Source organism: Drosophila simulans, chromosome 2L (genome assembly GCF_016746395.2).
Source record: "Drosophila simulans strain w501 chromosome 2L, Prin_Dsim_3.1, whole genome shotgun sequence".
NCBI lineage: Eukaryota > Metazoa > Arthropoda > Insecta > Diptera > Drosophilidae > Drosophila > Drosophila simulans.
The window spans coordinates 2,837,533-2,856,315 of record NC_052520.2 but is presented as its reverse complement, the minus strand read 5'-3'; the positions used below and the strand labels follow the sequence as shown (position 1 = coordinate 2,856,315).

Sequence of the window (18,783 nt, the reverse complement as noted above, 5' to 3'; positions counted from 1 at the left end):
TGATTCCATTGTTTATGCCAGAAGTAAATAACACAATTGCGAACGTTATACGTTAAATTACAAAGGGAAATCGCTTTATTACCAAATCAAAATCTAGCTATGGGTACGCCACGCTTAGAAGTTCCTGCAAGGCGAAAAAGGGGCGATTAGTGGATGTCCATCCCGGGGATTCTAGCACAAACTCACTTGGTAATGATGCCGTCCTTCTTGGCCAGACGCACGATGCAGTCGTCGGACTCGCCCATGCGACGGATCTCGCCGCAGATGGCGTAGGTCTTGGAACCGTCGGTCTGGCGACCGGTCTCGGGGTCCACATCCACGATGGTCAGCTGCACGGAGGCGTGATCCTTGGCATGGATGATCCTGTTGGACGCCGAGCTGCAGGGAAGGGTATCGGCTGGTCAGTAATCCGTACGGCAAATTGCGCGGGGAACACGTGTTTCACTTACCATTTGCGGGGCACGTACAGATCAACATTCTCACCGGCGTCGTTCTCCATTTTAATGGTCTGAAAGGTAAGGGACACAATTAGCTTGTTTTTTAACCAGTTTTAGTGGCGGCCACCGTTGATTTACTCACTTTTTTGTAGAAATTTACAAATCTAGCGACCGCAACTCGTCGGTGGAGGCGAAAAAGAGAAAGAAATGACAGTTGGACGTGAAGTTGGTTGCGCTGCGCGTGGCGCCCCCTGCCGGAAGTTTTGGGTACTTCGCTTTGGGGTGACCAGCTAACAAAGGTTTTGGTATTTATTTAATTATGAATTTTAGTCAAATATATCCATTACCCTTTAATGAGCAGGCAAGTTTTAATATTTGCTTTGCACCAAAATGTATTTAAAAATAATATGATAATGAAGAACTATTTAAATTGTTTTTGTAAGTAAATGTCAATAAATTTGTATATCTATTTTCCCGCATTAGTAGAAAATACCAAAACTAATGAATTACTTATTAGATACATATTCCATCCAGTAGCGACTGGTCACACTTTCGAAGGCCTAAGCGAAGGCTGCAGATTTCGCGTCGGGAAAATTCTATTGCATATTTAAGGGCGCATCAAGTAAATGGCTCCCATTAGAGTGGCCCAATATATTATTCGCAAGCTCCCAACTGCACGGACTAACTTATTCAGCATGTGAGTATTGATTTTGCAAACAGCCATTCAGTCGTCAGTAAGTGATTTTGTTTTCGCTGGGTGGGCGTTTGGAGCGACTGCCCTTTGACCTCGCTCGATGTCAGCAGCGATTTTCGTCAATGGATGCGGACCTCCACTTTTTATTGCCACTTCGCGTGTGTTTGTGCGGCTGTTGGGGCGCCCCAAGTGGGCGGCATTGTTTTCATCGCGCGCCATGTCGCGGAATTCGCAGTCCACGTTGCCTATTTATAGGCGTCGCTCACTCAATGAACTCTCTGATCGCATTTCATTGTGATTTCGGACTTGGCTTTCTCAGTTGCTCGCCAACTTTTGAAGCAATCGGTTCGCTTCGCGTCGCTTGATTTCAAAAATCCCAAACGGCGTGACTTTTGCCTTATTGTTTGTTAGTTGTGTTTTTTCGTCTGAAACTTCTTGAGGTGAGATTTCACAAGTGGTTATGCTGCTCGTTGACCTTTTGTGTGTGCAAATTATGATATTTTTGCATAATATGTTTGCGACCAGCCCAGTTCAGCCGAGAGCAAAAAGATAAAATGAAATAAAATGAGATCATGATAACGTGAGATGCTATTTATAAGCACCTAAACAAGAAAGCAAAAATCCCGAGACCCATAATAAAGTGGCAAAATAGTAAATGAAACGAAATGAAAGTGAAACCAATCATGGTGCTTACAAAATACATTAGATAAATTATGTTAAAGTCCACCCATAGTGACCAGTCTGTAAAAAAAGCTATTGATCACTAAACTCAAGCAAAATAACAAGTGGCTGCCAAAACAATCTAATCAGTAGATATAACCGTGTACCATAAGAGGTATCGCATATTACGGATATTTTATCAGTTTGCTGGCTTATCTGTAACTTAGCGTACAAAGTTGGTAAGAAAATTACTACATATATTACACATTAATAACTTTAAAAGCACCTTAGGGCTCTAAAGGTGCTAAAATGTTTCTAAATTATACCTTTTCGTTTCGGCCGTATATTTGAGATATATTCCCAATGAAAGCCCCTTCTGTAATTATGTGAATAGAGCAATTTAGAGTCTTACTCAGGCTAAGAAAACTCTGAACTCATGATGTCAGCAGCAGCACACATTGCGTGCCTGGCCAGAAAGACGATGATGATGAAAAGCCGCATGAGGAAAAAGTCCGAAAAACTAAAACACTTTCTAGGTCAAAAGTTGAAAGGCACAAGGGAAACATCACCATGATGATGCCCATAAAAAAAGGCAAGAAGCGAAGAAGAAAATCAGAGAAAAAAGTGCGGCTGCATAAAATGCAATTAATAAAGCAGTGTACCCACAAAGTAAGAGACCAGTAAATGAAAAAGAAAATGAAAATGCTTCACTTTGTGACTGGCTTGTTGCGTGTTGATTGAGCCAAGTCAGCTGCGATCTGAGATGCCGCCTGTCAATTTCCAGGGGGAGTTCCTATTAACAACGGAGAAATTACAGCATGCAAAAAAGTTAGTAATTGTTGTGCTCTTGCAACAGGGGAAATCGCATGAGTTGCAAAAATCTAGACAGAGCATTTACTTTCAAGAAAGAGGGAATTCATTTGGAGGGGCAGCAAACCTTATCAAATTAATGGCATTCATGTGCAATATAGAGAACCTGTTCAAACACTGATGATTTTTATGGCCCTTTAAATAGCATTTGGCTTTAAGGGAGCCTTATTGATTGGCGGAAATTCAATTTGCCCCTCGATGAATTATTAAATTGGTCTTGCAGCGCTTAGCTAAATGTTTATGTGGTTGTCTAAACTGGCACAAAATAAGATAGCTCGACTAAAATTTAAACCTTTCACCAGAACTTAGATTTGGCAGCCTTCTGCGAGAAACTCCACCCGATGAGATTACAACTTTTCACTCTCCTACCATTTTGGCACTATAATTCTAAGCTACGGCTAACGAAAACCTGTTATTTCCGCAGCAACTTAATTCTAATGTGGCCCGTGCCTTTTGGCTGTGCTCCTTTTCCCCTTTACAAATTGCAGTGCTCTTGAGTTTCGGGAACTGGTCGCTTGGAATTAAACTTGGAATCGCACTTGGACAATGATGCCGCATCTGAAGTCGTCCGCTGTTGCTGGTGCGGCTGCTGGTTCCCATCTGATTTGATTTGGTGCCACTTGCCAGGCGATCTCGTTGCTATATAGCTATATAGTTGGCCAGAAGAAGTAGTTGCTGCTGCTGCTGGCGGAGGGGCAGCGTTACAGTTCGGAAAATCGGTCAATGGAAACGGGCTTGTAAGCAGGTGCAATCGCTGCGAGAGCCACGGAATAGACCAAACAGCCGGGGATCGAGAGGCCAGGAGAGCTTGGAGGCGCAGGCATGTCGCTTAAGGTGAGTAAATGCTCAGGTATTGACCCATATAACACTTAATTGACTCAACCGGATCGCGTTTGATGGCTCTTTTAATGGGAAAAACTCAAATAAATAGCAACTGGCAACTGCGAGCTATGATTTAATGGCACTGTCATGAATTTCAAATAGAGAAAATTGAAAGAGTTCAATGCATTGAAATCAGATCTTGATGCCCAGATTATGTCTGAAGCTTTAAAAGTGTTTCTCACCTGCTGCTACTCACAAACATATATCTTGGTCTTCGTCATCAGGAACGTGATTATCACGATGGCATCACCGTCTTCATTGTCATTATGTCACTTCAAAGTGCAGCAGCATTTGCATTGTTGTTCCCCTCGCAACTTGAGTCACGTCATTTTCATGCGAGGGTTTTCACTTGCCTTTGCCTTTCAACAGGTGCTTCAGACCACTTCATCAATGGCAGAAACCTGGCTAAAAAGCAAACACACACACACGCGCACATCTGGGCCACTTAATTCGCTTCATTAACGCAATGTTGACATTTCAAACACATTTAGCTGGAAAAAATATTTATTGCATTTCCTCCTTCAGCTGAAATGGTCATGGGCGCAACATGGGAAATTGGCATGCCAGTTAACACTCAAAAAAAAAAAAAAATGCACCATATCTAGATTTCGACACATATTACTCATACCACCCGTAAGCCGCCCTCTGCATTTCACATCACTGTTCAACCCTGTCCATCTGAGGGTTAGGTTTCATTTTAAAAAAATGCATTCAATGTGGCACGGGCATCCGCTGCGAAATAACTTTTTTTTAGCTCTGACCCTAATTACTGCAAACAGGAAGAGTAAAATTCCCACGCGGCGCCAAAATGCGGAATGGGGGGCTATGCAGTGGTAACTTTGGCCAGGAAGCCCGGGGCACGGGTATCACTTCCCCGAATATCTCTCTATTTCGACAGCTGCTGCACGGCAAGTTGATAATTGATTTGATTTCGTTTTCGATTTCGATTTGGCGGCTGCAGAAGGAGACGCCCTCGGATGTGCAACTGCACATGGCAGCGATGAGGGGAGATGAGGTGGCTCTTCTTCGCGTTCTGGACAGCGGCAAAGTGCACGTCGACTGCAAGGACGAGGTAAGTTATAAAAAGCATTTAAATCAGTTTATGCAATTACACGACTTCCAGTTATATAAAGTCGGTTAAATGCACTTTAGTTTTGTACATGCAATCGGTAATGCATGACACATGCGACTTCGAAGTGCTGTCAGTGAAGTATTACGAAATTGTAGCCAAAAACAAAGTATTTTTTAAAGCCTCTACGAGGCAAACATCAGTTAACACGTCGTTGCTAAATTAAGTACGCACCAATTAGCAAAGAAAACGAAAAATGCAGCAAACTTACATGCAACTGAAACAAAAGCCACAATATTTGCATTTTCAAAAGTAAACAGAAGACTTTTGAATACTCTAGCAATCGAAGATGAAAAGAGTTTTTAAATGTTGATAAAATTAATTAAAATACCTTAGTTTTATATCTTAACTATTTTGTTGCGAGCTACTGATATTTCCACCTGAATATCTCAGCTATAGTACCTTCTGTTAGTGTATAAAAATTGAAATTAAATTTCGCTGCCCACTCAGTGGAGCATGGACTCAAGTTCAACTGAAAGGAAAGTGGGCTGCGGGGGCAGTGTGCCATTGTGTTTCTATGTGTATGTATATAAATTTTCATATATATATTAGTATATTATTGTGCCAGTTGGTCTGCAAGAGTCCGCGGATAGGGTGGCCACTACGTGACTCCCCCATTTGGATGCAGACCACCGAGTGCATCGAGAGCGATTTGCACGTTGTGGCGCGATTTTCCCGCTGGGACATGCCTCAATTTCCCCTGTTGTTTTTCCTCTGTTTGGTTTTTGACGAGTCCGAGCCACGGACCTGCATGCAAATCTGCACGATGCGATTAAGCGTTGACTTGGTGAAACTAATCGCAAATTGCTATTCAAATCACTTGATGCCCAATTAGACAACTAAACAATTTATCGCTTTGAAGTTGAAAAAACAAACGTAAGCTGTCAATTTGTGATGTCAGACGATTGGAACTTTGTTTCATTGTATAATTAAAGATTTTATGGTTTTGATTGCACATTAATTATATTGGTATTATTGGTACAAACTTTAGCCAATTATGACATTTTACGCGGTTTTTTGGTCATAAGATGGCCTAAAAGAGTCACAGAGATGAAATAATGACTGATTTTTAAAGCTAATGATCCAAACTAACTATCCCTATCTCGTTTTTGCTGATTTTTGAAAATCAATTTTTGGCCATTTTTTTCATTTTTTGTAAGGGGTAACATCATGATTTTTTGCGAAAAATGGCAAAATTTTGACATTTACAACTGTGAATGCCATTCGAAAGAGAATTTTACAACGATGTATGACATTCCATATTTGAAACCATATTTTAATTGTTATGAAGAAAAAACGTAGTATGAACCATAACATTGCCTGAAATAAATGTACTCATTATATTATTGTATATTGTACAGGTTAATTGTGTATATAAGTCAAGAAATATCTATATATATCTATATACTATTAGTTATTATTATCTCTATAGATATCTTTTTAATTGATAAAATTATTTACAGGATGGAACCACCCCACTGATTTTGGCTGCTGCCGGAGGTCACACCTACTGCGTGATGGAGCTGCTCGATCAGGGAGCCGATCCGAACTCGCGTCGCCTCACTGGCACCACGCCCCTTTTCTTTGCCGCCCAAGGCGGACACCTGGACGTGGTGAAGATACTGATAAAGGCGGGCGCCAGCGTGGACACGCCCTCCGCGGATGGAGGCACGCCTCTTTTTGTGGCCTGCCAGGGAGGTCATGTGAAGATCGTACGCGAGCTCTTGGATTGCGGAGCGAATGTCAATGCGCACATGAAGGTGGGTGATCCGAGATCTCGATGAGACATAATCTAACAGTGACCAATTTCTCTGCAGGATCGGGCAACGCCGGTTTTTATCTCCGCCCAGAATGGCCATCGCACGGTTCTGTCGCTGCTGATTCAGGCTGGTGCCGAGATCGATATCAAGCGGATAGACGGCGCCACGCCCCTGTGGATAGCCGCCCAGATGGGACAGGATCACATCTGCAAGGTGCTGCTCCAGAACGGCGCCAATGTGGACACCGTGCGTTGCGACGGCGCCACTCCCCTTTTCAAGGCGGCCCACAAGGGCCACGCCGCCGTAATCACCGTGCTGCTCAAATACCGCCCTAATCTCGGCCAGCTGCCCAACGGGGAGTCCGCACTGCACGCCGCCGCCATGTTTGGCCACATGACCGTCTGCAAGCAGCTGGTGGCCGCCGGTAGCGATGTCCTGCTCAAGAACCACGATGGTCTGACGGCCCTGCAGCTGGCGCACCAGCAGAAGTACACCTCCATCTGTGATTATCTCCAGGAACGCATTCGGACGATGGTGGCGCGCAGCGCCAAGGCAATGGCCACGTCCGGCGTGTCGTCCACGGTCAAGACGATGTCGGCGTAAGGGGATATCGCAGTTGGGAGACGACGACTCCAAAGTACCTTTATGCACAATACCCTAATGTTCCAAAAACGCAAGAGGATGGAGAATCGAGTGTTTGGCAAAGGAATGGGGACTCAGATTATTTGGAGTCGAATTGGAAGCCAGGTGATTGCGGGTTTGGCTATATTCGAAGTACCCCGACTTGAATTGCTCAGTGAGACACTCACTTCCGCACAAAAATTAACCAAAAGATGGAAAAACCACTAGTAAGAACACGTCCAAAATCAACTTAATGGCCTCCCCCAAGGAAACCGAACTATTTATTAGATAAGCCGTATCATTCATATTAAAACCACTCGGAGCTTGTATTTTGAATTTAACACTAACCATAACAATAACACTAACGTTAAAGATAACAATTACTATAAAAATGTTAACATGGACCCGGAAAGAGAATGTTACACTGTCCCCTGTACATAACCATATATATATATATATAATTATATACCTATATTTAAATAAACCTAATGCTACTTATAGACCTACTCTACCCTAAGCAATTGTTGACGAGTGCTTTAAGTTTAAACGCCTTTTTGTCCTTAAATTAGCAATTAGTTAACACCGATGGTTTTCCGCTTGTTTCTTTGTAAAGTAGGTACGAGAATTAATTAATTTCTTACTTTATTAACACTTAAGTATAGTCCACAATTTTGCAAGTTTAATAAATTGACACACGATTACAAAAGAGTTTTATTTTCAACAATCATTCGGTGGTATCAATTTGAAAATCCCTCTATCTTTTAACTTCGGTGCTGAAGCGTAAGCCGCTTTTTGTTGACAAGTGTTAGTCACTTGATTGTTTAAAACTTGGCTAAAAAGCTTTAGATTTTAGCGCAGCTTTTTCAGTTGGTAAAACAACTATTGAAATTTCCAATTTACAACTATTCAAGTTGTTTTAATAAAAAGTTAAAAAGGAAGCTTAGAATGTAGATTTATTTCTAATACGCGTAGTCTGCTGGTATTTCTTGCTCAGCATCAGTAGATTGTGCTCCTAGATCCTTTTCTGCGCCGGGATTATACTTAGGTGGAAGCGATTCTACAATCTGTTTTCGTCCAAAAGTCCTTAATCTATTGATCATATACTCGAAACAGTGGATATAGCGATGTTGAACATAGTGAAACGAAACCGCATAGTTGGACCAAGCGAAAATTCCCTGGGATGAAAGCAAATTTTATAGGAATTGTAAGGTAGAATCTCTTAAGAATACATACATCTTGCGTTCTGTAGGCGAGGAACTTCCAAAACCAGTTTTTGGAATTATAGTGCAGAAACAGATTGGATCTGGCCTGCGGTTCGATGAGATACATGCGCCTGCGTCCCTCGGAATCGTAGATGTTGCCCGCCAGCACATTCACATTTTCGAGGCACTCCCTCAGCTTTTCTGTGGTGGGACCCGCATCCTTTTGCTCGCACTTGGAGGGATTGGGCAGGGACAGCTCAACCAAGCGACGCAGTGCAGCACGACTCATCACGGTGCCGGGTGAGCCGAAATAGATGGCTAGCTCTGGGTTGTAGGGATAGACCATGTACCGCAGGTTCTCCATCACCACGTAGGTCTCGTCGTCGGCCTCCAGGAACCAATCGGCATCGTTGAGGTGATGATCATGAAGGTACTTCAAGGCCATTTTCGTTTTTAGCCACGACTCCCGGAAGTAGGGACTTACGGGCAGTTCCACAGATCCAGTTAGATTGACATCAGTGCGACTGCTAAAGAAGATCAGCTTGTTGCATCGCCTGCCCCACGTTTCCAGAACGGCTTGGGCCTGAGTCTTGTGATTAGTGGGCTTGGTGTACACATAGCACAGGACTCGCACCTCCTCGGTCAAATCGATGTCCAGTGGAGTCGATGCACCCGTGCGATTCGTGTGCGATTTGAGATCCATTATTGGCCACACAAGAACCTGGGTGATCAGATAGCCAATTCCAATGCCCAGGAGCAGGAAGAGCACTGGGCGAGTGGATGATGGCGACGTTGTATTCGGCTGGGAATGATTGCTCCGATCCAGAAAAACACACTGCTTCCCTTCCATTTTCGCCATTACTGAGCTCGGTTTCTGAGTCCATATATTATATATGTATTTCTTATCGTCACACCTTTTCGTTACGCCCAGATATAAAAAATGCTCACTAAGTCATCTCCCTTACTATAACTTGTGATTAAATTTTAAAAAATTATATGTTTTCTTGTCATCTTTGAAATGGAAACGTGACTGAGTAGAGGTATAGAGAATTCATCGATAGGAATTTATATATGTTAATAATTTCAAAAAAAAAAATAATTCCCAGCCTAATTATCAGTATATACTTTAAATATTTTATTTTATTAGTCTTTTGTGTATAATTGCTTCAGCTTATCGCAGATGTCAAGTACCAGAATGGGTAGTAGAACTGCGACATCTTCTCCCAACCGAACAGATTCCTATGTTCGGTTGGGAGAAGATGTCGCGGTTCTTCGCTCCTTTGGTTATATTTCTGGGTCTCATCCTCTCGAGCGGTGCCACTCACATGTGCCTGAGTTCCGATCTGTGTGTTCCCAGGGAAAATTGTCGTGAAGAGGAGGCTTTCTTCGATTTTAGATCCACCATTGAGTGCTCCGACGCAGAAGTTTGCTGTGAAAAGTCAAATGTGGTAGGTATATATATATTCACATAAATATTTCTATCAACCGTATTTACGCGCTTTATTGTGTTTCAAAGATCGGCATGATCAGCCCTCCACAACATCCACTGGACAGACTCCTTGGCACGAGTAATCCAAATGGCCTGGATGGAAGCACACAGGTGCATGATGACCAATCCAAACCGAATCAATTTCCCTGGGTCATGGCATTGTTCGTGAAGGACTCTTATCTGGGAGGAGGATCTCTGATTACCCCAGGACTTGTGCTAACTGCTGCCCACATCCTGGTGGAATTATCACCCAATGACATCATGGTTAGAGCTGGCGAATGGGATCTGTCATCCAGTGAGAACCTAAGTCCACCGATGGATCGTCAAGTGATCAAGATCCTGAACCATGAGGCATTTAACTACAGCAGCGCAGCCAACAACTTAGCGCTTCTCTTCTTGGATTCGCCTTTCGAGTTGGGGGCCAACATCCAGACCATTCGCTTACCCATTCCGGACAAGACGTTCGATCGAAGGATCTGCACGGTCGCCGGTTGGGGAATGAGATCGTCGGCCGATGTTGATGTTCAGCCCATCCAGCAGAAGGTCGACTTGCCCGTTGTCGAAAGTCCCAAATGCCAGAGACAGCTCAGACTAACTAGATTGGGCTCGAACTACCAGCTGCCCGCCAGTTTAATGTGTGCCGGCGGAGAGGAGGGACGGGATGTCTGCTTTCTATTCGGAGGATCCGCCCTCTTCTGCTCCCAGGACGGTGATCCCAATCGCTACGAGCAGGCGGGCATCGTAAGCTTCGGCGTTGGATGCGGCCAGCCAAACGTTCCGACCACCTTCACCCATGTGTCCAAGTTCAGGGAGTGGATCAATCCGCACTTGAAGCAAGTGCTTAGCGTGCCAGGAAATACGCTTCCTGCCATGACATAATATCCTTGAACTAATGTTCTCTTGTATTTAGATTTCCAATTAAAGAAAATGCAAAAAACCAAGTTTTGCTGCGTGTTATCTATAAGCAAGAAAACTATACACACGCTATACATACTATATATACGCATATTAAAAGTTGGTTTATCCCAAAAGATTTTAGTATGTGCAAGAAATACAATGGGCACATTTGTAGTTTTACCTTTATATATACTATATTTACATGCCGCCATACGTGTTAATATATGTTTCAAGTAAATATTTTTAAAGCTATCACTTTATTGAATCAAACCGTTTTTATTGCATTATTGTTCTCTGATAACGAAGAGAGTGATTCTTTCTTCCCAGAACACGAGTTCGATGGAAAGACCTCTCAGGAATATTTTGAATCAGAGTTGAATCAGTCGTTAAGCTAGCAATGTGGCGACAAGTCATATTAATCAGCTGCTGTTTCTGGACGCTGACTGAGGCCGGAGCACCATGTGGCCTCCAGATGGAGTGCGTGCCCCAGGGACTGTGTAAAAGGAGCGCCTGGGATCAGAATGCTTGGCCAAGCCCGTGCCAGAGATCGGAAAGATGCTGTCACAGTTCTCAAATGGTAAGTATGCAGTGAACCAAGTTTGATTGTCAGATATATACTCGTAATATATAAATTGCAGTTAGTGATCGGTGCTCCGCTAAACTGTGGCAAGAGTAATCCCAATGGCCTGGGCGACAAAGTAGAAGAGGTCGTCGAACAGGCGAAACCCAATGAGTTCCCTTGGACTGTGGCTCTGATGCAAGACATGATCTACTTCTTTGGCGCGGGAACTCTGGTCACCGAAAACATTGTGATAACCGCTGCCCACCTAATGCAAGATAAGACCGTCAACGACTTCGGGATCATCGGCGGTGCATGGGACTTGAACCAGCTGTCTGGTAAAACGATTCAGTTGCGAACTGCGGCCAGGATTGTATCACATCCGGGCTTCAGCAACGTGACCGGGGCCAACAACATAGCCCTGATCGTACTGGCTGTTTCGTTCGAGATGAAGCCGCCCATTGGACCTATCTGCTGGCCCACTTTCGGAGTGTCCTTCGATCGGGAACGCTGCGTGGTGCCCGGCTGGGGCAAGACGAATTCCCGGGCCAATAACTATTCCCACAAGCAGAAGAAAATCGATCTGCCCATCGTGAGCAGGTCCGATTGCGAAGCCCTATTGCGGAGGACGGCGCTGGGTCGGAGCTTTCAGCTGGATCCCTCGATACTGTGTGCTGGCGGCGAGTTGGGTCGAGATGCCTGCATGGGCGACGGTGGATCCCCGCTAATGTGTCCCATTCCCGGCCACCCGGCGCTCTACGAGTTCGTCGGCATTGTGAACAGTGGCTTGTCCTGCGGACTGCAGAATGTGCCTGCCTTTTACACGAACATCTCGCACATGAGGCCTTGGATTGAGAAACAACTCAATGACGAACTCAATAAGCCGTACAAGACATTTCCCATATATGATATATCCTTTGACTAAAATAAAAGACCACTTTCATATCTTCCTAATTGAATTTCAATCCTACTTTCCACTTGATCTAAGGAGCTGTTCACAATAATGTAACTATTATCAACTGATAGAAAATGAAGCTAAGGGATTGGTTCCGGCTACTGATACTGTCAATCCTTTTTTGGCTGCTCGTCCTGGAAGCAATCATATTCTTTAATAGCACTACCTTCACCGATCTAATCGAGTTGGTTCAAACGCCGTACAAGGAGACGATCAACTCCTATGAGGTTGGTCTGCGAAGTGAGCACTGGGACGATGTTCGGATTGCGCGAATTCTTCAGGAGAATGTTCGTGTTCACTGCCTCGTTTATATGGACCGATCTGACTACAAGTACGGTGCTCAGAAGGCTAAGCATATCGAAAAAAGTTGGGGTCGTCGCTGCAATCGGCTGACCATAATCGATCAAAGGGATATCCCTCTGCTGCATGCATGTCGCCAGATTTACGTGGAATTCCACAATGAGCTCGACTGGCTGCTGGTGGTCTACTTGGACTCGTATGTCGTCATGGAGAATCTGCGCTACCTGCTGGCGCAGTATTCGCCATCCGAGGAGATCTACTTTAGTGCGGAACATGCCGTCCATGTGTACGCCCATGTGGGTCAGGTCTCCACCACGGACTACATCTTCAGTAGCGAGGCGCTGGAGCAGCTGGCCACGAGGAACTGCCTGCAGAATGAGATCTTTCTCAGGGAGTGCTTGACGCGGATGCGGAAGGGTCCCAGTGAGTGGTTCCTGCCATTTGATGTTCCGGATGCGCTGATCCCGTACAGCCTGCGCAATAACTTCTGGCATTGGCCCTGCTCCTTTCGCGTTGTTTACCATAATCAGGTGAGTGGTTATCTATATAATTTTATTCCATATTATATTGCCATTTCTAGAGCTGGGAGAGCTGCTTTGGAGGAGCAGTGCTCTATCCATATGCCCGCGCCATGCAAATGTATGTCCTGGAGTTCTTGCTCTACCATCTGCGTCCTTATGGCCACCTGACTCCCCTGCCGGAACTAAGGTCTCCTAATCCTCTAACGAACATAGCATCCAGGCCGCTGAACGATCAGCTGGCCAAGTTGATGTATAGATCGGTTAGGATTATCTGCTTGGTCTTGACCTGGCCCAAGAAGTATATGAGTGGCGCTAGGGCTATAAGTGAAACTTGGGGTCGTCACTGCAACCGAGTGATTTACTATGGCAGCTCCCCCGGAACTACTATATCTGGTTTGGAAATTGTGGGTCTGAATGCCAGTGATACCCGCAGTAAGCTGTGGGGCAAAACAAAGGCGGCGTTTCGTCATGCGTACAGGAATTATGGCCACGAGGCGGATTGGTTCTATAAGGCGGATGACGATACCTACGCCGTAATGGAGAATATGCGCAAACTGCTGAAACCCTACTCACCCAGCAATCCGATTTACTTTGGCTCCCCATTCAAGCTGGGCTTCACCCTCTACATGTCCGGAGGAGCCGGCTATGTCCTGAGCAAAAGTGCCGTGGAGCTATTGAATCTTGGCGCCGCCGAGAATTGCCAGCCTGGAGATCAGGGCACCGAGGACTATGTGATGGGCAAGTGCCTGAGCCTATTGGAAGTCCAGGCGGGAGACTCCAGAGATCTTCTCGGACGACAGCGGTTCTTCTCCCTGTCGCTGGAACACTTCCTCATTCCGAATCGCGATAATGAGGGCTTCTGGCTGCAGGAGTATCTCTACCAAACGACTGGAACGGTGAATATAAAGCGGTTTCTATGTAATCATAGAAGATTATGCACCTGTTCTTTACTTTCAGGGATTGGAATGCTGTTCCACCTATTCAATTTCAATACACAACGTCTCTCCCTATGAAATGCATTTTCTGGAAACGATTTTGTACAAAAGGCGACCATATGGACTTCTCGCTGGACATCCTCCTCCAAGAAGATTAAGGAAAAACCGTCTAAGGAAACAGCAGTATAATTTTTGATTATAACTAATATCGTGTTTTAAATATACGTGCATTTATACTAGATAACACATTAAAGCTTAATGCTAGATGGCATCTACTAAACATAATGCTTAAGTTCAAGGAGCTGTTTTAGACTCATTTACGATATCTTGGTGTTACTCTTTGGCATAGTCTGTTGCAGTCAATCCAAAATGAAAGAATTAAAGTGCTAATATTATTTCTTAAACTTGGAAGTGGTCTTGGTTCTGTAATTTGGTTTTGTGACGTTTTTGCCTGGCACCATTTTAATAAGAGCGTTATGGCCGGTTTCATCATTTGTGGTCTGAAAATGATTCCAAGTTGTTCTAGAACTGGCCTTCTTTTTTGGCAGTGGACCAAGTTCCCTGTTTATGCCAAAAATTCGTAGCTTGTATATGATATATTCGAGCACGTAGAACTCCTGTGCGTTGTTGTAGTGAAACGAGATGGCCGTACTCGAGCAGCAGTCACTGGAGTTCTACAAAGGCGAATAAGTGTTTAAATAATTTAGTAACTCATATTTGTGGGACTCCTTACATCTGGTGATGTGTAGTAGAGCAGTGGCTGGTACCAATCCGGTGGCTGTGGATACCAGTGAAGTGGCGAGAAGGGAATGAAGCGACTCAGCCCGTGCTCATCCCGGGAATCACCACCCACGACGCCCACTCCGGCCAGACATCGTCCCAGTTCCACGTCCTCGTAGCCGTAGTTGCGATTGGTGCAGATGCTGCTGTTGCTGAAACCCAGTTTAACCAGCCGGTGGAGGGCCATTTTGCTCATCACATAACCCGCTCCTCCAGACATGTATCCCTACAAAGAGAGAATGGTCATTTAGTGGACTTAAGTGGACTTGGAGCATGAAGCACACTTTTTGGCGACTCCGTGTAAATAATGGGCTTATGTAGAGAAATGAAAACAATCTAAACTAAATATGATATGACTTAAATATATAACATTTTTCGAATTTTATATTATACCTCTTTTACGTGCTGGCGAAACTTGTTTCCAAAATAAACCGGTTCCCTGAAATTGTGGGCGTGTAAAAAGGCTCGCAGGTTCTCCATGATAACATAGCTGAAACAGAAAATAAAATGTTTTATTTTTAAAAATTAAAAAGTATATTTCACTTACGTGTCATCGTCGGCTTTGAGGAACCAGTCGTACTTCTGAAAATGGTGCTTATAGACGTACTGCAGCGCCGCCCGGGTCTTGGGCCACAAATTGGAGTAGCCCTCCCTCACATTGAGCGCCACGGATCCCAGTTCCTTGTCCGCCTTGGTGCTCATGAAGATCAGCTTGTTGCAGCGCCTTCCCCAGGTGCGTTTGATGTGAATGGCGCGGGTGTGGTGCGTCTTCGGACTGGTCAGCACCATGCACAGGACACGCGTCTCGTTGAAGAGTCGCGCAGCCTGGATATCCGGCGGTGGATTTGTGGTCGAGGGAGCAGTGGTTGGTGGGGTGGGTAGGTTCCTGCTCCGCTGGCTGCTCGGAAAGGGACTGCTCTCCTCCTTCAGCCGATCCGCAGGGTTCTGCCATCGCGTTCGTTTCATCAGCTCGGACAGAAGTAGTCCCCACGCCAGACCGATCAGCAACATTAGCATCAGCTCCAGACGCTTTCGATTAGGTCGTACTCCCATCATTCCGATGCTCCTCTTTAGGCTTTACAGAGAAAACACACTTATCAGATAAACTTATCGTCACAGATTCAATATGATAAGCAATTTGATAAGCTATCAAAGTATCTATAAGATATACACTTGACACAGGGCAGTTAGGTTTTAGGTTTTAAGTTGCTACATAAGAATATTAAACAATCGAAGCAGATATAAAGGATAAATAAATATTTTGAAAAATTGTTAACGCTCTTTTCTCGGTGTTGTGGTATTCACTTTCATAGCTTAAAGATTGATGTATGGACTGTTGGATTCGCTTTGATTTTATCTCTGCTTATTTTCTCTTATTTTTACGATCCGCGTTTGTTTACTTTTTTATGCAAATTTTGCTGCTGCGACCGACCGACCAGTCGTCGTTGATATTGTTTTTGAATCACCGAATTAACACATTCTTGAGCCGGTGACGCAGAGTCGAAAGCCTGTAAAGATGCGGTCGACCTTCGGGAAAACACTCAGTTGGCTTTCTGCTCAGGTGTGTTGTGCTGTCGGCCGATTGGAGTTGGCTCAATTGGCCCGAGTTCAATTCGATCCGCAATTGCTGAGCTGCAAATGGCAAGTGACGCTTTTTCCAGCCGTTTCGAACACATTTGGGCCGTTTCGAATCGCTGGCTTCAATTATGCGACGGTTACTTGAAGTTCCTCACTCTTTCACCTCGGCGCACTGGCACAGAATATCAATCACAAGCCCTCAGCGCGAAGGCGATAAAAGTAAACGCGGCTCAAACGCGACTCGAAGCCCAAAAAAAAGGCAAAAAATAAACAAAGAGCCAAGGCAATACGGAAAAAAAGCAACTCGAAAACAAACAGCTAGCAACGTCTTCACGCTTTGCCGGCAGTTGACAGACTCGGCTTAAATCCAACTCGAAAATGTTGCTGGTGAAATACCTTAACGCTTCTCCCGATGCCATGTTGCCAGATATTTAACGACCATACACGTTTTTTCATTCCAATGAATTCCTCAAATTTATGGATTCAACGAAAAATAAAATATATACACAGTATACCAAATATCTAAGTCAGTTAATGTTAGTTTTTGGGAATACATACTTGCCAAGTCTAACAATAATGCTTTATGCAAGAAAATGCATATTATAGTTAGCTAATTATATTTATAATTATATAATGAAATAAAGATTTTTTGTTACTGACACCCAAATGCCAAATCAACTTTGACCTTTCATTGTTTGGGACTACCGATTGGCCAAAAGCCGTTGAGCCATTTTGATGGCTCCTTAAAAGGCTATAACACTTGGCACTCGCAAATTAATGACCTGAGTTATTCCGCAACACAGGCTTCACTTTACCACCTGTGTTCAAAATTTTCAAAATGCCAGCGAAAAGCTTTTGCCAAGCTTCTTGTTAACCATCTTAACTAAAAAGGCCTGAAGGTAGGCAACACATTGAAAATCAGCTATGGTGAACAATTTGTATTTATTTTTTAAAAAACTAGCAGTAGATGAAGCACAATGAAGGAATATACAAGGAGTGCGTAGCCCACGAGCAGGACTCAGGCGTAAGGACCACCGGAGGAGTCCAGGCCTCGCGGAGCATTGGCGTAGCTGTCCTCAGCGAAGGTGTTGCTCACGCCGGATCCGGAAGCGGAACCCGAAGATGAGCCGGAACCGGAAACAGCGCTTGATCGCAGGACATTGTCTGAGGCAGCTGCTGCTCCCGAGGATCGAATGACATCCACCGACTTGGAGCGCTCATCGCGAGCCACAAATGGAGTGGGCTGCGCCACCTGGGCCACAGGGACAACCACCGCCTTGAGGGCATAGGGCACCCTGTTGACCACAGCATTGAAGCCATGCACATCATCCGCCGTGTAGGTCGCGGTGCGCTTGTAGCCATCGGGATCGATGAGGCTGTAGAATCCGCGCACCACATAACCATCCCGGGTCTCGCTGTGCTCCTTGATGTCGCCAGTGCTCTCATCGTTCACGGCATAGTTGAAGCTGTAGCTGGCGGGCGGAAAGACCTCGGGCTCCTGGTGCTGGCGCAGAACGGAGCTGACCACCACCGGATCCGACTGCTGTTGCTGAACTATTTGCTGCTCCTGCTGCTGCTGCGCCGATGAAACCACCTCCGAGTTCTGCTCGTGGCGAAGCACAGGCAGCGGCGAGGGCAGAAGCACGGATTCGGCATTGGCGGCACTGGCCGCATTCTGGAGAAGATTGGAGGCCTGGACACTGGCCGTACGGCTGCCGGCGGCGAACTGATTCCTGGCGGGCGCCACGTAGTCATAGCCATCGGGCGTGGCCTCCGAATTCAGAGCATTGTTGCTGGGTGTGTGGTAGTCGCTCAGAAAATCCTCGCCAGAACTGGACGCACTGCGTTCCGACGGGCTGGCCGCCTTAGTCGTCTTCTCGTTGTAGTTGTACTCCGCTTGGCTAGTGGCCAAAAGTGCCAGAGACAGCAGGGCGAAAAACTAAAAATACACATGGGAATGAAGTTGAGTTTCCAGGAATACGATGTTTCATTGAATGTATATATCATGAATGTATCCATTAGGTCCTTACATCCTGATCCTGATCACAACTCACCTTGGCTGCCATCTCAAATCGTTTGGATCTTCCTTTCGTGGGAGTGCCTCTACAAATTGTCAGCTAACTGATGTCATAATTGAAGCAGCCCGGAGTTTTTATACTTCATCCCAATTGCAGTTCATTACCCAATGTTGGTAGTTATACAATGTCATGCGCCTCAATTGATTGATTTACCATTGTCCAAAGTCGCGACACAATATTGGTAACACTTTCGTTTTCAATTTGTGACCACTTTTATGCTGCGTAAGCGCCGACACTATTAAAAGATGATATGGAGGAGGTGTGTGATCGTGGAGACATCAGAATTGGGACAAAAGTTGGCCATAAAAGTGGAGAAGAATTCAACCATTTTTAAAATTCCAACCACAGCTCAAAAGGGCTAAAAATAGTGCCTAACTTCTCGATTAGCTTGAAATTAAGTATTTAAATTTATTCATTGCTTATTAGCAATTATAAT

General features: G+C 44.8%; 8 protein-coding genes across 11 annotated transcripts; 4 read left to right on the top strand and 4 right to left on the bottom strand.

Moving 5' to 3' along the window:
• Positions 1–48: 48 nt before the first annotated feature.
• On the bottom strand, positions 49–735 carry LOC6730785 (40S ribosomal protein S21). 2 transcript variants are annotated; one of them, XM_016179447.3, is made up of 4 exons: positions 580–735; positions 450–508; positions 187–378; positions 49–124 (listed from the first exon to the last, which is right to left on the bottom strand). In XM_016179447.3, the coding sequence occupies exons 2-4, from the start codon at positions 497–499 to the stop codon at positions 115–117; spliced, it is 252 nt and encodes an 83-aa protein (XP_016023198.1). In that variant the 5' UTR covers positions 500–508; positions 580–735; the 3' UTR covers positions 49–114. The 2 variants fall into 2 exon arrangements, with proteins under 2 accessions (XP_016023198.1, XP_039151060.1); XM_039295126.2 differs by having other exon boundaries at positions 576–649.
• A 238-nt stretch (positions 736–973) lies between these two features.
• On the top strand, positions 974–7,761 carry LOC6730784 (ankyrin repeat domain-containing protein 29). 3 transcript variants are annotated; one of them, XM_016179120.3, is made up of 5 exons: positions 974–1,134; positions 3,150–3,495; positions 4,505–4,615; positions 6,136–6,432; positions 6,490–7,761. In XM_016179120.3, the coding sequence occupies exons 2-5, from the start codon at positions 3,484–3,486 to the stop codon at positions 7,033–7,035; spliced, it is 966 nt and encodes a 321-aa protein (XP_016023196.1). In that variant the 5' UTR covers positions 974–1,134; positions 3,150–3,483; the 3' UTR covers positions 7,036–7,761. The 3 variants fall into 3 exon arrangements, with proteins under 3 accessions (XP_016023196.1, XP_016023197.1, XP_016023195.1); XM_016179121.3 differs by lacking the exon at positions 974–1,134 and adding an exon at positions 1,444–1,571; XM_016179119.3 differs by lacking the exon at positions 974–1,134 and adding an exon at positions 1,597–2,030.
• On the bottom strand, positions 7,737–9,254 carry LOC6730783 (glycoprotein-N-acetylgalactosamine 3-beta-galactosyltransferase 1). The gene is made up of 2 exons (XM_002077915.4): positions 8,287–9,254; positions 7,737–8,228 (listed from the first exon to the last, which is right to left on the bottom strand). The coding sequence occupies exons 1-2, from the start codon at positions 9,112–9,114 to the stop codon at positions 8,013–8,015; spliced, it is 1,044 nt and encodes a 347-aa protein (XP_002077951.2). The 5' UTR covers positions 9,115–9,254; the 3' UTR covers positions 7,737–8,012.
• Positions 9,255–9,481: 227 nt separating this feature from the next.
• Positions 9,482–10,683, top strand: LOC6730782 (phenoloxidase-activating factor 2). The gene is made up of 2 exons (XM_002077914.4): positions 9,482–9,703; positions 9,772–10,683. The coding sequence occupies exons 1-2, from the start codon at positions 9,497–9,499 to the stop codon at positions 10,621–10,623; spliced, it is 1,059 nt and encodes a 352-aa protein (XP_002077950.2). The 5' UTR covers positions 9,482–9,496; the 3' UTR covers positions 10,624–10,683.
• Positions 10,684–10,997: 314 nt separating this feature from the next.
• LOC6730781 (phenoloxidase-activating factor 2) lies at positions 10,998–12,154 on the top strand. Its single transcript, XM_002077913.4, has 2 exons — positions 10,998–11,218; positions 11,280–12,154. The coding sequence occupies exons 1-2, from the start codon at positions 11,039–11,041 to the stop codon at positions 12,123–12,125; spliced, it is 1,026 nt and encodes a 341-aa protein (XP_002077949.1). The 5' UTR covers positions 10,998–11,038; the 3' UTR covers positions 12,126–12,154.
• Positions 12,155–12,174: 20 nt separating this feature from the next.
• LOC6730780 lies at positions 12,175–14,192 on the top strand. Its single transcript, XM_002077912.4, has 3 exons — positions 12,175–12,985; positions 13,036–13,872; positions 13,934–14,192. Exons 1-3 carry the CDS (start codon positions 12,230–12,232, stop codon positions 14,105–14,107), a joined length of 1,767 nt encoding a protein of 588 aa, XP_002077948.1. The 5' UTR covers positions 12,175–12,229; the 3' UTR covers positions 14,108–14,192.
• LOC6730779 (glycoprotein-N-acetylgalactosamine 3-beta-galactosyltransferase 1) lies at positions 14,082–16,732 on the bottom strand. Its single transcript, XM_016179446.3, has 5 exons — positions 16,092–16,732; positions 15,239–15,766; positions 15,085–15,181; positions 14,645–14,917; positions 14,082–14,585 (listed from the first exon to the last, which is right to left on the bottom strand). The coding sequence occupies exons 2-5, from the start codon at positions 15,745–15,747 to the stop codon at positions 14,304–14,306; spliced, it is 1,161 nt and encodes a 386-aa protein (XP_016023194.1). The 5' UTR covers positions 15,748–15,766; positions 16,092–16,732; the 3' UTR covers positions 14,082–14,303.
• A 460-nt stretch (positions 16,733–17,192) lies between these two features.
• On the bottom strand, positions 17,193–18,777 carry LOC6730778. Its single transcript, XM_002077910.3, has 2 exons — positions 18,324–18,777; positions 17,193–18,208 (listed from the first exon to the last, which is right to left on the bottom strand). Exons 1-2 carry the CDS (start codon positions 18,333–18,335, stop codon positions 17,288–17,290), a joined length of 933 nt encoding a protein of 310 aa, XP_002077946.1. The 5' UTR covers positions 18,336–18,777; the 3' UTR covers positions 17,193–17,287.
• Between the last annotated feature and the right edge of the window lie 6 nt (positions 18,778–18,783).

Bases quoted from the DNA above. Each gene is read 5' to 3' on its own strand.
- LOC6730785 (XM_016179447.3), bottom strand. From the start codon at position 499: ATGGAGAACGACGCCGGTGAGAATGTTGATCTGTACGTGCCCCGCAAA. The intron at 379-449 runs GTAAGTGAAACA...CCTTCCCTGCAG, and splicing joins CTGTACGTGCCCCGCAAATG to CTCGGCGTCCAACAGGATCA.
- LOC6730784 (XM_016179120.3), top strand. The intron at 4,616-6,135 runs GTAAGTTATAAA...AATTATTTACAG, and splicing joins ACGTCGACTGCAAGGACGAG to GATGGAACCACCCCACTGAT. The intron at 6,433-6,489 runs GTGGGTGATCCG...ATTTCTCTGCAG, and splicing joins ATGTCAATGCGCACATGAAG to GATCGGGCAACGCCGGTTTT.
- LOC6730783 (XM_002077915.4), bottom strand. From the start codon at position 9,114: ATGGCGAAAATGGAAGGGAAGCAGTGTGTTTTTCTGGATCGGAGCAAT. The intron at 8,229-8,286 runs GTATGTATTCTT...CTTTCATCCCAG, and splicing joins TCGCCTACAGAACGCAAGAT to GGAATTTTCGCTTGGTCCAA.
- LOC6730782 (XM_002077914.4), top strand. From the start codon at position 9,497: ATGTTCGGTTGGGAGAAGATGTCGCGGTTCTTCGCTCCTTTGGTTATA. The intron at 9,704-9,771 runs GTAGGTATATAT...TGTGTTTCAAAG, and splicing joins GCTGTGAAAAGTCAAATGTG to ATCGGCATGATCAGCCCTCC.
- LOC6730781 (XM_002077913.4), top strand. From the start codon at position 11,039: ATGTGGCGACAAGTCATATTAATCAGCTGCTGTTTCTGGACGCTGACT. The intron at 11,219-11,279 runs GTAAGTATGCAG...TATAAATTGCAG, and splicing joins GCTGTCACAGTTCTCAAATG to TTAGTGATCGGTGCTCCGCT.
- LOC6730780 (XM_002077912.4), top strand. From the start codon at position 12,230: ATGAAGCTAAGGGATTGGTTCCGGCTACTGATACTGTCAATCCTTTTT. The intron at 12,986-13,035 runs GTGAGTGGTTAT...TGCCATTTCTAG, and splicing joins GCGTTGTTTACCATAATCAG to AGCTGGGAGAGCTGCTTTGG. The intron at 13,873-13,933 runs GTGAATATAAAG...CTTTACTTTCAG, and splicing joins TCTACCAAACGACTGGAACG to GGATTGGAATGCTGTTCCAC.
- LOC6730779 (XM_016179446.3), bottom strand. From the start codon at position 15,747: ATGATGGGAGTACGACCTAATCGAAAGCGTCTGGAGCTGATGCTAATG. The intron at 15,182-15,238 runs GTAAGTGAAATA...TTTCTGTTTCAG, and splicing joins CTCAAAGCCGACGATGACAC to CTATGTTATCATGGAGAACC. The intron at 14,918-15,084 runs GTATAATATAAA...CTCTCTTTGTAG, and splicing joins TTCGCCAGCACGTAAAAGAG to GGATACATGTCTGGAGGAGC.